This window comes from Ictidomys tridecemlineatus, chromosome 1, assembly GCF_052094955.1.
Source record: "Ictidomys tridecemlineatus isolate mIctTri1 chromosome 1, mIctTri1.hap1, whole genome shotgun sequence".
Lineage (NCBI taxonomy): Eukaryota > Metazoa > Chordata > Mammalia > Rodentia > Sciuridae > Ictidomys > Ictidomys tridecemlineatus.
The window spans coordinates 128,848,994-128,864,869 of NC_135477.1; the positions used below are offsets into that span (position 1 = coordinate 128,848,994).

The window sequence follows — 15,876 nt, forward strand, 5'->3', positions numbered from 1 at the left end:
ACCTGGAATCAATCCCCTGTGGATACTGAGGGATCATTTTACTTCAGAATGGTTAATTTTAAGTTATATGATTTCTACCTCAATTAAAAAAAAAAAGATGGCAATCTCCCCATCTTTGAACCGACTGCTGGGACAAGGGCAATGTGATCCTGTCATGACCAAACCTGCTTTTTTATGCAACCTCCAGAGCCTCACCCAGGCCTCAGGACTATTTGTAGAAGAGAGATGAAGTCCAAAGGAAATGTGGATACTGTAAGGAGGGAGGAATGCTGGGAAGGCAAAATGACAGAGATTCCCCCAAAAAGGTCCCAGTGAGTCAGCCCTTCCCAGTGTCATCTGCTTCCTTCTCATTTCATCCTGCTCCTCCCCACCCCAGCTCCAGAGTGGGATTGGCCGTCTGATTCTTAAAGAGGAGATGAAGGCCCGGTCCAGCTCCTACGCGGATCCCTGGACCCCTCCCAGGAGCTCCACCAGCAGCCGGGAGGCCCTGCACACAGCTGGCTACGAGATGTCCCTCAATGGCTGTAAGCACTCCTGGGGAGCCAATGCCTGCCGGCTGTTCACTTTGAGCCAAGCACCCTGTGAGGCACAGTCCAAGTGCCCCCTTCTTTCTCCCAGACCACTGAGCAGTAGGCGCCCCCACATGCTACAGGTAGGGGACCCAGGCACAGAAACCTTCAGCAACCTGTGCAAGATCAATGAGTTTCTAAGTGATGGAGCTTTCTCCATGAGGTCCCATTCCTGAAAGCTTTGTAGGAACACAACCAGCCCCAAACTCAATCCCCTGGGATAACAAAGGGATAAGGAGAGGTTGCCTGTGAAAGTGAACCCCAGACCCCCCCCCCACTTTCCTCCATCTCAGGTGTCCCCTCTGAGAGCCTCCTCAGTCTGGAACACAGACTTAATAAGGGACTGGATGGGAAACCAATGAGTCCCTCCTCTGCCCTGAGCAGTCATCCCACTTCTTTGGACCATCTGAAGCTGTGACATTCTGTTGGGTTCAATGTAAAGAAAAATACCTTCAATGTAAAGAAAAAATTCCAACACTGTAGCCTGAGGGGCTCAAAGCTTGTTTGCTGAGGTGCTGGGCTTCCCATCGCTTAGAGATATACAAACAGAGGCTTCACTCAAGCACTTGACTTTGAGATTCTGTCACTGCAAGCTCCTCCCTGTTCCTGGACAGGCCCACGTGCACTGTCTGCCTCCTCCTTTTCTTACCCCTGTGGGACTCAGTCCTACACGGAAATGCCATCTCACATCAATACATGATGGACAATAAGAGGTATTGTTTATTATACACAGACACATTATCATTCCTGATCCTCGAGAATCCCTGCAACCTCAAGATTGTTATCACGCATTTTATAGATGAGATAACTGAGGTGAAGTCACTTGCCAAAGTCAAAAAGGCAATAAGTGACTGAGCAAAGATCAGACCTAAGTTGGAGGGACCCTAAGGCCATGAGCTTTTCCCTCTTTGCCTTACTACACCTTGAACTTGGTGAGATTAAAGATGGCGGTGGTGGTGATGGTAAAGCCAGTTGTAGGGCCTGTTAGTATGCCCCAGGCACTGTGCTGAGTTCCCTACTGTGTTATGTCATATATTCTTCACAGAAGCCCTATAGAGGAGACACTGTCACTCCCACTTTACAGTTGAGAAAACCAAAGCATTATTAAGTAACTTGTGTGAAATTAGGTATCTATTAATGGCAGGATGAATAGATGAGCCCATTTTCACAGTCTGACCACTAATTTCAATCTCCAGCTCTAAGCCCTATGCAGTGTACCCAGGCTGCTCAAAATTCACACTTAGTGAATAGAGTGTGTGCCTAGCATGTGCAAGGCCCTGGATTCCTTCCCCAACTCCATACACACACACACACACACACACACACACACACACACACACACACACAATCACTTCTGTTCAACCACATCTGTGCAAGAAGCATCCCAGATCACCTGCACCACACCAGGTGCTGGGCTGGGAGCTGGGGGGACACAGGGGGAAGCAGGCACCACAATTGGAAACTGACCAGTAGTAATGGAGTTGCTAAGAAGGCCCCTCCTCTCCACCAGCCAGGTGGCTAAGTACAGAAGCCTTGTGTCCTTGTCCCCAGGAACTATCTCTATCATGTCTGTCTGTCCCCATGAACCCTGACCTCCAGCTTTTCTTTCTTGCAGCTCCTCGTTCACACTACCTGGCTGACAGTGGTATGTTCTACCTGCCCTGCTTTCAGTTCGTGGTATCCTGTGAGGGTACTGTCAAGATGGCTGTAGTCTCCCAGATCTCTGCTGGCTGTACAGTGTAGATGTCTTGGCACAGTCCAGATCTCAAAGAGCTGACCCCACCATAGTTGTGAGATAACAAGGCTCCACTTGGGGTTCTAGAACCAAGGCTGCCATGCCCAACAGCTTCCAAAGAGGAAGAAAGAGCACCTCTTCCACCCACCTGGGAGCCATCCTCTCTGCTTCTGAGCTCAACTCCAATTTCCAGGCCTTTGACTAGAGCTACCTGTGGACTGGACAGATGGGTTCATCATAGGATAGATGTGTATAGGTTAAGGAATGGGTGTGAGTAGGTGTCTCTGGTGGGCCTAGAATTCTGCAGGGAAGGGGTCAAGTTGCAGGTCTGAAGAGCATCAGGAAGAATGGAGGCCTCTGGCTCTACCCCTTCCCACTGGGTTATGGGTAATACTGGCCATTTATAACCAAATGTCTCCAAGGAGAGTGGTTACCCCTAGTTTAGAGCTCCTGGTAATTGATCTGGATCCTTCTTTTCAGATCCTCTTATCTCCAAATCTGCCTCTCTGCCTGCCTACAGGAGAAATGGGCTGCACAGGGTAAGAGGGGCTCTGCTGGGGTGGGGGACCACCCCCAGATCCCAACACCAGGCCATTATTCTGGCAGCTGCTTTTGAGTAAGACTGGAGGGAAAATCTTGGGGCTAGAAGTGAACCCAGTGAAGGGACCCAATGGCAAAGACTTGCGTACCTCAATTATGACCCCTGTGTGAAAGGAGGCTCTCATGGAGAGACCAGGGAAAACTTGTACTTATTGAGCAAGAATCCTGTGCTGGACACTGAACTTTACCAGCACCTATTCATGTGACCTTCACAGCCCAGAGAAGGGGGTTACTAGTATTGACTATATTTTGTGGATGCAGGAATGGAGGCAGAGGGCTGAGGTGACTGGCCCAAGCTCATACCCAGCAGTCATGGAGCCAGACCAACTGAATCTGCAACCCATACCTGACTGCTGTGCCCCAACATAGCATGTAGTCTTCTGAGTTACATGAGCTCTAGAGCCTGAGACATAAAAACTTCATGGAAGTAGTGAACTGGCTTAAAGTCTGCAAGGGAATAAAAACTTGTTAGCAATAAGATGGATCTGGAAGCTATGAAACTGAACAAGTTACAGGAGCCAAGGACAGGAACATTGGGATAGATGTTGAATTATTGAGCACCCACTAAGTCTCGGGCACTGCTTCAGGTACTGGAGATCCTACAATGAAAGCAGCTGCTGCTCCTATGGAGCTCATATTCTAGTCGGTAGATAAACAATGAACAAGAAAATGTGTGACATGATATCAGGTTGTTGGAAGTACTAGAGTGGAAAACAGAGCCAGGGAATAAAGAAGGGAAGTCAGAGAGGAGGTGAATTCAGACAAAGGCTTGAGTGTGGAGAGAGAACCTCATCACCTGGTGACCTGCAAGAGCCATCCAGATACAGGGAAGTACAACGTCTAAGTCCTTGAGTAGTGATGGCAAAGTGGTCCTGAACCATGTGACCAGGATGGAAGGAATAAGGTGGTGAAGCCAGGCAGGAACCTCATTAGGGCCTTGTACACCAAGTAAGGACTTCAGAGTTCAGTGGATGTACTGAGATCCAAAGGATCCCTCTGCCCAATGTGTGGAATGGAGACTACAGACGGGCAGAAATGGAAACCCTAGATCCATTAGGAGACTATTGTGGGGTGGAGCACACAAAAATGATGACAGCACTGCTACAGAGCAGTGGCTGGTGTTGAGAACCCCTGCCTGCTACGCACGCTGTCCTCCACACACCGGAGGCTAGACACTCCTTCATTCAGCAGAGGTTTATTGAAAGCCTCTTCTATGCACCAGGTACAATTCAGGGTGCTTGGAACACAGCAAAACAAAGACTTCTGCCCCTCGGAGCTTATATTCTTCTAGGAACAACAGAAAGTAGGAAGTAAATAGGAAACAAGTCAGATCATATAGAATGTTAGAAGACAGTGCTATTTTTTAAAAAAAAAAGATGAAGGGCTAGGGATATAGCTCAGTTGGTAGAGTGCTTGCCTCGCATGCACAAGGCACTGGGTTCAATCATGGGCACCACAAAAAGTAAGAGAGGAGCAGAATAAGATTGAGAGTTTATCAAGGGGGCAACTTGGAATTCTCAATAGGGTTGTAAGGAAAGACCTCATAGACCAATGAAAGAAAGCACAAGATAAAATTCACCAAATGAATATATTGAGTATATATCCAGTGCCTACTGTGTGCTAGGAATAAGCACCAGAAGCTGGCAGCAAGCTCAGTTCCTTGACTGGAGATGGGGACTGCTGAGATGGCCCCGTGCCCCACCCCCTCCCTGGTGCATGTCCTGAGATGGGCGAGTGCTTCCAGGAGGCTCAGGCCAGCCCTGGCTTTGTCTCTCCTGCAGACACCCAGCGCAGACCTCTTCCACTACGACAGCATGAACGCGGTCAACTGGGGCATGCGAGGTAAGCATGTTCACTGGGGTTGCAGGAGGAGGTCCCTCCTGGGACTTCCCAGGGACTCCGGATGCACTGCTCATAGCTGCTGCTTGACCTTTGGCAAACAATTCCTACAGATTCTGTCCCCATGCTGGGCTCTGTCCAAACCCCAAGTTCCCACTCCCTTCCACTTCCACTCCCTCCTTTGCCCTACTCTTCCCTCATCCTCTCAATTCCCTGGCCTTGGGTGATCTCCAGGCCATCTGTCCCATCTGGGTTCCTAGAGCCATCACAGAATGCTGAATCTCCCTGTACTGCTGAGCTAAAGCTGCCTGCCAGCCCTGGTGGAGGGAAACACTCAGAGCCAAATATACATGGTTCCCAGGAAAAAAAATTCCATGAGCTTCACACCCTTTGTCAGGGAAGCTCCCACACCAGCCTCTACCAGCAGCTCCGAGCAGGCACATCAAAACCTTGGAGGAGTCCCCCAAAAAGGGGAAGATCCCTCCCACATGCTTCCCAGTCTCACATTCTTCTTATTTCTATTCTAAATATCTCAAAAGCTCTTTTTCCCTTAAAACCAACCCAAAATGAGCTCAGCCCTATCTCCAGCCACCCTCCATGGTCATACTAGACCTGACTATCCTCCATGATGAATTCAGCAAGGACAGAGTCTCTGGATGGTCACGAGCAAGGCATGTGTGGAGGCCAGACCTCCCAGGAGACTGAGGCAGAGGCCACTGTGGTAATGCAAAGCAAGAGTTATGGATCCTACTCTGTGCATGTCTTTTCTCTCTGCAGAGTACAAGGTAAAGGACACATAGACCCTGGGGGTCTCCTGATGCTTGGAGCCAGTACCTTGGGGACCAGCAAGAGGATGACAGCACTATCTCTATTCAGGGAAGGGAACATAGATGAATCACCCCTGGGTCATTTTGAGACTAACATTCCCTGTCCTTCCATGGCCCACCATCCCTGGATCCTGCCCTAGGTCTTCTGACAACTGGTTAGACTATCTCCCTGGTCCTCAAAGACTGGGGGATTACCAGGCCACCAAATATTAGACTTAAATTCAGGAGACTCTTTGCCCACATTAATGCCAAATGCCACCAAGCTTTTCCCTAGCAGTTTTAGGGGATGCTGTGGGGACTTACATTTTGGGAGAAGATACCTTAAGATTGACAGGCAACTCAAAGAAGGGCAAGCCCAGCCCTTCCTCCAGACTTAAACACTGACCCTTTCTGGCTAGAGGAAGGAGCCCAGACACAAATTGTTGCTGAAAGAAACAGGCCTACCCCCCTCCCCCAAGCTGGAAACACCTTCTACCTTTCTCCTTAGATCTATCCCTATGAACTGCTGCTGGTGACCACAAGAGGGAGAAACCGACTGCCCAAGGATGTGGACCGGACACGCTTGGAGGTAAGTCCAGTAAACTGAACAGGAGCCTTTGAGTTTGAAGGGATCCAAAGTTGTCTGGCCCAATCCAGTTCAGGATAGGGAACAGACAATACATGGCTTTAAGGCCCCATAGATTGGAGTGGTTTCCTCCGTCCAAGGCTGTTCCATGCTGCTGTGTGCAGCCTCCTCTTCAGCACAAATGACACCTCAGATGCTGGGCAGCAGCATGTCCTTACCCAGTGCTGACATTCTGCATACACCAGACACAGGACAAGAGATAGATTTGGGCCCCACCCTCAAGGGGCCTGCAGTCTCAGAGCTGTACATAAAGCTAGTGCTTGTGATGGGGAAAGTCAGGGAGGTGGCACTGCATAAATAAGTCCAGAGTGAAACCCCCCGGGTCCACACTGCTCCTGCCATCACTAGGTGGGCAGGCGTAGCCAAGCCACAATCTCATTAAACTTTAGTTTTCTCCTTGCACAGTGAGGAAGAGAGAGAAATAAATGATTAATAAACAATACACACCAAGCCCTCAGCACAGAGTCTGATGACCAAATGAATATTCAGAACCTGGTAGAGGTTAGTTTGCTGCTATTCAGACAGGGCTAGTTTGTGAGACACTGAAACAGGGAGGATTTGGATGGACTTGTAAAGTGGATAGGGTTTGGATGGAGAGAGGGAAGGAAGCACCATGAGGAGTAGCATCTGTATAGATAAAGGCACAGTCACTGTGGCCTGGGCATGGTGTCGGGCATTCAAGCAGTGCAGTTTGCTTGATGCCACATCAAGCGCCACACTGGTCGCCTATGGTCTGGGGCATGCTTCACCCTCTCCCTCGACATGCTTCTCCCTGTCTCTCCCTCTTCTTCCCTCTCCCTGGAGTGACCTTCCCAGGCTGTGAACCTTCTCGCTCCTCAGGGCTCCACACTTGTGATCTCAGTACCCCATGCCCTCCTGTAGTCCTCCCGCAGGGTGGGTCACTCATCTGTTCCTCCAGCCTCCCTTAGCCTGTGGCCAGGGGTGGACTCAGTACTTCTCATTCTCCTTTTATTACATCATCGACTTACCCATTTCCTCTGCCTGACCCAGATCTTCCAAGGGGCAAAGATTGTCTGTCTTCTACCACAGGACCTGGGGTTGGGAGAGATGTCAGGAAATGTTTGTGGAATGGAGGCGGGCTTCTAAAAGAAGAGGCTCAAGCTCTTCCAGAAGAGTATATATGCTCAGGAATTCACCCAGGCTAGAGGCAGAGGAGGGGAATGCAAGGGGGCCCTTCCAGCTCTAGCCGGCTGGGTCAGCAGCCTGAGAACAGTAGAGATTCTCCCCATGGGTCTCCTCCTTCCTCTCCAGAAGTGAGCATCTGCCAGTGCTGAAGGGGACAGCTCCCAGGGCTACTCAGTGAAGCCAGAAGGAAGGGACGCAACGTCGCAGCTCCCCAGAAGCCTGGGCCCCCGAGAAGCTCAGTCTTTCTTGAGCATCCAAATCAATCCATGGTCCCCACCCTAGACCAATGAAACTTCAATCTGAGGAAGGAACTCAGGCATTGGTATTTTTTAAAAGCTTCAAGGAATGTAGACTTGAAATCACTGGGCTAGAAACACTGCCTCAGCTCTTGCCCCAGTTCAGGGAGCAGCCTATAGAAGGAAATCCCTGACTCTGTCCTCAAGGGACTCAGAGTACAAATACTCATACATCCAAAAAATATGAAAAATCTAGTATAGACACCAAATATTATTCTAGGTGCTTGCAACATATCGGTGAGCAAAACAGACTGCATTCTTGGAGCTTGCATTCTTACGTGAGAAGACAGATACCAAAGAACACAAACAATAAATGCTGTAGTGCATTAGAAAGAAGTCCGTAAGGGCTAAGGAAGAAGGTAAAAGGAGATCAGGGGAGATCTCACGGACCATGTAACATTTGAACAAGGACTCAAAGTAGGGGAGGGAATTAGCCAGGCTCTCATGAGACAGAAGAGCATTCTGAGCAGAGGAAACATTCAGTACCAAGGCTAATGCAGGAGCAAGGCTGGCCTGTTTGAATATACTCAAGAGTTGAGTGTGGCTGGGGTCACATGAGCACAGAAAAGAAGATGAAGCAGAGATGGAATCAAAGGAAATGGGGACCAGATTGCACTATGTGATGCGGTAGTGAGGGTGAGCCATGGTGGAGCACTTCCCATGTGGTGGCCCTGTGCTGAGCACATACCTATGTCCTCTCATTTACCCTGGTGGTACCAATGAGGTAGGTCCTATGATGCTCCCATTTTCCAGAGAAGGAATTGAGGCACAGGTCCAAGGTCACACACCTATGTCCACCTGGCTTTAAAAGCCATGCTCTAAATGTTTTTGCCTTAAAGTCTGTGGTGAATGTCACATGCACAGGGCTGTTAGGGGCTCTGAGGACTCAAGGGAAGGGGCAGACTCCAGTTGGACCTTAGAGATGGAAAGAGAAGGCTTTGTCTCCTTTCAGTGTGTCCTTATGGACAGTTTACTTGGGGTCAAGGCTACCATTCCTTTATATTGTGTCTCATAAAAAAATTTTTTTTGAACACAGTAGAGAATATCAATTAGAGAATCGGTAGCCATCACCACCCTCCAATAGAAAAAGAATCAATGAGGCTGAATTACCATTTCCCTGAGTCTTTACTATGGAAGAAACAGAGAAGAAAACTTCCTCATATACAAACTATTTTTCAGCCTTCACTAGAGTAAAACAGGACAGACAAATCAATACCGTGAAAGAAAGAGGAAGGACACTGAAGGGACCTACCCACAAAAAGCCACATATGGACACCCCTCACGTCCTTATTCCAACAAGCCACTGTCAAGATCAGCTCCAGAAGCCCCTCCAGGGAAACATTCATTCCCACATTCCTCCGCTCAACACAGTTCTTGCACACTCCCGGATGGAACCTAGTGCCAGGCAGAGGGCACTCAGAGGAAACGCAGAGACCACTGCTGTGCCCACCCACCCGCAGCCCACACCTCCTGTCCTCATGCTGTTTTCTCTCCCTCTTTCCTCCTCCTCCAGCGCCACCTGTCCCAAGAAGAGTTCTACCAAGTCTTTGGCATGACCATCTCAGAGTTCGAGCGGCTAGCCCTCTGGAAGAGGAACGAACTCAAGAAGCAAGCCCGGCTCTTCTAGGCAGAGGCTCTATACATATAGATGCATTTATATAAAGATTATGTAAAATCTCTATCCTGAATCGCGGTGTCATCCCCCTGTGTGATGGGACACGCTGCCTCTGTGAGACTTGCTTTTCTGTACTGTCAGGCAAGCCACATCATTAAGGTATTTTTATGCTCCTTACTTCTCTTTTCTAAGTGCTGTGGGATCCGGGAAGGGATTTGAAGGGACCCCGTTCTTTTGCTGGGGATCCTTTTTATACTGAAACATCTGTCCCAAAGTGAGTCCCCCAAGGTCCAACTCTGTTCAAAAGGTGCCTGAAGGAGTCTCTCTGCTCTCTGCTTCTTGGCCCTCTCCCGAGTCTCCAGGACTCATTTTGACCTTGCAGTTCTCACACACCCTTGGCCCCTTAGGGGCCCTTCTATGGGAGGATCCACAGTGATCTCCCCAAATCATCGAGCACCTTCAAGGTCTCGTGAAAAATTTTCTCCACACCTCCAATTTGGAGCTCTTTGCTCTCAGGGTGGTGCAATTAGAAGTGTGAGCCCCAGATCCACTCGTTACACCTCTGGACAGAAGTGGACAGGGCCCTGGCCTCTCCTCAGCTCACCCACCATCCTCCTCTGCCCTTAATCCTGATCACTCCCTTGTCCAAATCTAGGATTCAAAGGTAGAAAAAGAAAAAAGGTACTCCCTTCCCTCCACCACCTCCAGCTGGCCTCTTTGCCTGGCCTGGACTTGGAGGAACAGAGGAGAGGAGCGGGAGCTGGGAACAGGAGATGGAGCCAGGCACCTGCCAAATCCAAGCTGTGGGACCTCTGACCCTCCTCTCTCCCTCACTGCTCCCAGCACCTCCTGACGCTTCCCCCTTCCTAGGAGAGGCCCATTGTTGTAGCCTGTATTCTTCAGCCTTATTACAATCTATGTGCCTGATGACCTACATACCACAGGGCTAACATTCCCCCCACAGCTCCAACCCAACAACCAGAGAGACAGCTCTCACCACCCTCTACAGGGAGAATAGGCCACACCCTAGAGAAAGGCTCTTGGCCTGGGCCACTGGGCAACCATATTAGACCCCCACACCAATCCCAGGTCCCACTGCAAAGTTGGCCAGGTTTCATGGAGGAAACTTCCAGAGCATGACTTCTTACAAGATTCCAAAATGAGGTGTTGGCCAACACTGCTCACAATCATCCAGATTGTCCCAGTGGCTGCCTTTCCTGTCTCTGGAACAAGGGTGAAAGCTTAACCTTTTCTCATCCTCTTTCCAAACTTTCAACCCTGAATTGGCCATGTTTGGGGGATGGGCACTATTCCTTCTTGGAGATGTTGTTTCAGACCATCTTGAGATCATGGAGGAAGGATGAAGAAGTGGAGATGACAACTGTGACTCTCAAGTGGCTGGTAATGCAATGAGGCAAATGTCAAACTAAAGTCCATCCAACAACCCTCACTGAGTACCTGCTGAATACTGAGCACTGAATGGGGGAGGGGGGTGCTGGGATGAGTCAATGCGGGCCCCATCTCAGAGGCACGCCTAATAAGAGTGGGCAACATGAGATGTGCACCCAAACATAAGGAATATAAGGCAGAAAGTGAGAGAAGGCTTGAGAAAGTGTGACATTACTGAAGAGCCAGATGCAGTTGGTGCAGACCAAGGAGAAGTTTCTGGAAGAGACTGCATCTGAGTGAAATCTGGAAGGATCTCTGTAAACTGCGAGTTAAAAGGGTAATAGGGTGGAGAGACCAGAAGGGAAGTCGAATGTACTCTGGTTTAAGATGTCAAATCTCCCTACAACTTCTCTTCTTGGCCAACATCTTTCAACGTTCCTGACCCGTGAGAAATGTCCCCAGCCAGACACAATCATTGAAACTGCCTCATTATCACTGGTTAACAACTTGCGAGACTGAAGGGCTTTTGTTATCGTTGTTGAATATTTTTGTTTCCCATAAAAGCACATCATTGCAACCCAGACCCGTGTTCTCTGTGGTTTCCAGCGTGAGTGGAAATGACTGACATGGGAAAAGGCTAAACCATGCACATTTTTTTTTTCAAAATAAATAAACCTAAAGAGCAGTCACTTGTTTGGCCTTGGTTTCTCTTCTGTAAAATGGGAATATTTGATGAGATCAACGGTATCCAGATTGTTTTCTGCAAAATGCAGGGTACTTCAAGTTAGCAGAGGTTGCTCCAACCACAAATAAGCTTCTGCTATCAAAAGTAATTAAGTATTAAGTATTAAGCACCAACAACATGTCCAGGTCTATGCTGAGGACCTTCTACATCATCTCACTAAAGCCTCTGTAACAACTCAGGAGGTGGCCATAATTAATTAACCCATCTCACAGATGAAAAACAGCTTAGAAGAAGACACATGATTACCACCAGTAGAGCCAGAAGTCAATCCCAGATGGTCTGGCTGGAAAGACCAGCTTCTCATTCTTATCTGGCAAGACCCCTCCCATTGCAAGTAAAATTCACCTTATTAAAAGTGGCTTAAACGATGAGAACAAGGTTAGTAAATTCATCATTTCAGTGATGCTGTCCAGAGCCCATGTTCCTTACACCTCTTTACTTCACTTCCCACAGTATTTTGACTTTCGTTCTCTGCCAATGTGTCCCCTCATGTTTACAAGAGGCTGCTGTGCCTCCAGGCATCATATCATCAAATAACCATATCAAGAGACAGGAAAGGAATTTCCCCTTGCATGTCTAGTTTAATCAGAAAAACTTTCCCAGAAGCCCTCAGTACACTTCTGTTCAAGTTCTGCTGACCAGAAATAGGGAGTATGTCCAACCATTATTGCAATAAAGGCTGGGAAATGAGCATTTCATCCTTGATAGTGACAAGGGGAAAAGGAGGCAGACTGAAAGGAATGACCAACTAAAAATTCTGGGGAGCATGGAGTAGAGCCAGTGAAGAGGAACATCGGGTTAAAAGAGGTGAGGAGGCAGGTGGGCGTCAGAATATGAGGGAGGTCTACAGGGACTTCTCTCATTCATTCAGGTTTGGTAGCGATGGTCTGGCTTGCACTGTGGTTATTAACATGCTGGATGTAGAAAGAACTGCTATAAGCCTTGCCACTCAAAGTGTAGTCTAGCCAGAAACATCAACATCACCCTGTAGCTTGCCAGAAATGCAGAATCTGGGGCCCCACCCTGACCTCCTCCATCAGCAGCTGACTTTTAATAAGTTCCCCAAGACATACCAATAGTGAAATTTCAGAAGTGCTCCCCAAATCGTCTACCTTTTACAGACAGAAACAACCTTTTTGAAGCAGACTTCCTGAAGTTTTCCAAGAGGGACTTTTTCCCCTGCATGTAACCCCTTTGGACACTGGAGGGCAATCTTACATGAATAAGGCAGAACCCAACTTTGGGGGTCACCTGCATCACACAAGGTTAGAGTTTAAAGCCGATGCAATGGGCCAGCTGAGCGCTGGAGTTGGTGTGGATGAAGGGCAGCTGTGCTGCCCTGGGAGCCCCTCGCCTTCACCAGGTGCCATGCCCGGAGCCATGGGCACCAGCTATGGAAGGTGTCAGTGACTGCAGCTGGCTCCTGAGCAGAGCCACACATGGAACAGAAGGGCTGCTATTCAGCATTGTTAGCAAAACTCAAGAGGAGAAAAAGCACAGCTAAAATTAATAATTAACACACAGAATCATGCCAACTTCACTAATGCCCTTAAGTGTAGAGCTCTTCAGCACTAAAATCTGACCACGCAGTGATGAATACCTTGCTTACATATGCAGCTCTGAGCCTCTGCCCAGCCATTCAGAAACCCTGCAGTGGGACTCCAAATAGACAAAACCCACAGATGTAAGATGGGGCCAGCTTCCTGCTACCTGCCAGGAACACTCCTGCCTCTTTCCCTGGCCTGGTCCAATGTGCTGGCACAGGGGCACAGAGAAGGGACACCAAAGGCCAGTAGCCACCACCCTTGCTTTGTCTTTAGGGCTAATTGGGACCACATGTGCAGATAAAGCAGGTTAAAAAGTAATGTGACATCTATGCTAATGGCCTGAAGTGTGTCCTTGTCAGGAAGCACTGACACCTTTCAAATTATTTAGTTACTCAATGATATCTAAGGAATATTTTTTTCTTCAGTGGATTCATCTGTTTCTATTTTAATATCAGTGAGACTATCTATTTGTAGGACTGGTTATACATTCAGATACATTTTCTAATTCTCCAAAGACACTGGCCTGTGTAACACTGAAGTCAGCTCACTTCTTCACCCACACCCAGGGAGCCACTGTTCCGGTTGATGGAAGTGAGTAGGGAGAAGGTGACTTTACGCTCTCAGCGCCCTCAGGACACCTGGTCTCTGGGGAGCTGGCAATGCTGCAAAGAGAGGAAAGCACAAGACTCTTTGACAATCAAACGTGATCCATCACCAAGGCCAAGAATCTCACATACCATTGCTGGTTCCTGGGGCACCGTGTACACAGGTACAAGGTCCCTGGACCTTGCTTAGGTTTTCATTGAATGCCGTTCCTATATCCCCTGCTGCTCTGGGTTGTAAGGCCTTTGCCTCCTTGTGGATATTATAGCTCCACGGATATGGACACCCTGCCAACACCAGCCTCCCCGGCAAATTTCAGCCTTGACAGTTATAAGCAGAATTGTTCCTGCCCCTGCCTCCATCTTTGCACGTCAAAGTCGAAGCCCTCAGCCCCTGAGAATGTGACTGACTATATTTGGAGACAGGGCTTTTATTTATTTTTTATTATTTTTTTTTAGTTGTAGATGGACACAATACCTTTATTTAATTTATTTTTATATGATGTGAGGATTGAACCCAGTGCCTCACATGTGCTAGGCAAGTGCTCTACCACTGAGCCACAACCCCCAGGCCCGAGACAGGGATTTTAAAGAGGTGATCAAATTAAAATGAGGCATAGAGTGGGCTCTGATCTGATCTGCCTGTGGTCAGAGACACAGAGATCAGGACACACTGGGGCCAAGGCATACAAGCATGGGGAGTGATGACCAGCTAGGAATCAAGGAGAGAGCTTCCCAGGAAACCAGTGCTGCCAGCACTTTGGTCTTAGACTTCCAGCTTCCACAACTGACAGAAAATCAACTCCTGTTGTTGGAGCCATGCAGTCTGTGGTGCTCCGTTCTAGCCACTCTAGCAAACTAACATACTGGCTGAAATTAGATTTGCAAGACAGAAATTATGGCACTTACTCATGAGTGATGCACTCCTGCAGAGGCCAAGACTCTCACCTACCATTGCTTCCACGGGGGAGGTATGCATTTGGGTGCTCAGCATCACCCCAATAGTCCCATCAGGAGGTGTGCCCAGGCTGTGAGTGCCCCTTCTAGGCCATTGCTGAGAGGCGGGCCTCTCTCACCTGAGTCTCCAGCTATCAGCCCGACTCAGTCAAGAGCTTCCTGGCCTTCCTTGCCACAGACTGGGAGACTAAACAGAGGAAGGAAGTGGTAGCGCATGGAAAGCAGTGACAACTCTGTTTGCATTCCTGGATCGAGGTTCCCTTAAATCTGCACCACCCCTGAGCTCCCCGGGAACCCACTAAGCAAATTGCTCTTTTGGTTTGAGTTGTAACTCACTTGGAGTTGGGACAAATACACTGGCTTTCCAGGTCAATTAACGGTGACAGTGGAGTCTCATATGTGTTCCTTTGATGTCTGTGTGACAGAGCAACCACAATCTAATAGTGCAGGCATCAGCCCTCTGCCCCTGGGAGCATGGAGTGGGATGTGGGACTCACGAGGGAAGCCAAGCAAACACATGGAAAGAGGTGAAAGCTTTCCCCAGTCGTTGAGAAGTGCTGGTAGGGCCAGGACCAACAGCCTTCTAGTTTTCCAAAGCGCCTATTGCCATACAAAAGCAGTATACCTGTCTCCCAGATACATAAGACCTGGATTGGGACAAACCATCCACCTTACCCAAGCAATTTGTCCTTCTGATGAAATAACTGCACTAATTTTTTAATATGCATACAAAACATCACTCCATAGCAGACTTGGGGGTACGGGAACTGCAGGTATGGTAGCCCACCCATCCAGGAGCACGGTTGTTCCTGAAGGGAAGGAGGAAGCTGGCAGAACCCCCAGCACGTTCCAGTGGTTTGATTTATAGAAAACTCCCTGCAGGGGGCAGCCTGAGTACATAGCCAAGACTTCCTTACTATTTCCATAAGCATCTGACAAAGCTCTTCAGAGGAAACCAACTGATAACAACTGACCCTTCTGGCAACAGGTCAGGAACTGTGCTAACCATGTCACATGTCTCATTTGACCTCTGGGTGCTTTATCCTTTTTACAGATGAAAAAAATTTTTTACAGATAAGGAAATTGAGTCCTTGGTGAATAATTCATCCAAGGTTTCTCTGCTGTTTGTGACAGAGCCTGAACTTGAACTCAGGGCCATGTTACCCAAACCCATGCCCTTGGCCACTACACAATGACCACTCCTAAGTAGAGGGCCAAATGGCATTTGGAAAAGGCTTACCCGGGCCAGGCATAGCACCCCATCTCTTTGAATTCAGTCATATTTAAGCCTCGCTATCACCAGGTCAGGGAGGTTGTGGGTAGCCCCAACTTTTAGATGAGACATTTGAGGTTCAGGGAGGTTGAAGGTCATGCTCTTGACAGT

General features: G+C 48.6%; 1 protein-coding gene across 5 annotated transcripts in view; it reads left to right on the forward strand.

Annotated features, from left to right (window-relative positions):
* Window positions 1–11,330, forward strand: part of Ablim3 (actin binding LIM protein family member 3) — a 111,183-nt gene extending 99,853 nt beyond the window's left edge. For 3 of the 5 annotated variants that reach the window (XR_013438077.1, XR_013438075.1, XR_013438076.1), the window contains 6 exons: window positions 377–524; window positions 2,185–2,214; window positions 2,785–2,843; window positions 4,686–4,746; window positions 5,521–6,138; window positions 9,151–9,316. Coding sequence is in view for 1 of the 5 variants with exons in the window: in XM_078047521.1 (XP_077903647.1) it covers window positions 377–524; window positions 2,185–2,214; window positions 2,785–2,843; window positions 4,686–4,746; window positions 5,521–5,528; window positions 6,058–6,138; window positions 9,151–9,264 (501 nt within the window). In the remaining 4 variants the exon portion in view is untranslated. Of the gene's footprint in view, window positions 1–376; window positions 525–2,184; window positions 2,215–2,784; window positions 2,844–4,685; window positions 4,747–5,520; window positions 6,139–9,150 lie in introns of all 5 variants that reach the window. The other 2 variants (XM_078047521.1, XR_013438073.1) reach the window with 2 other exon arrangements.
* The last annotated feature ends 4,546 nt before the right edge of the window (window positions 11,331–15,876 follow it).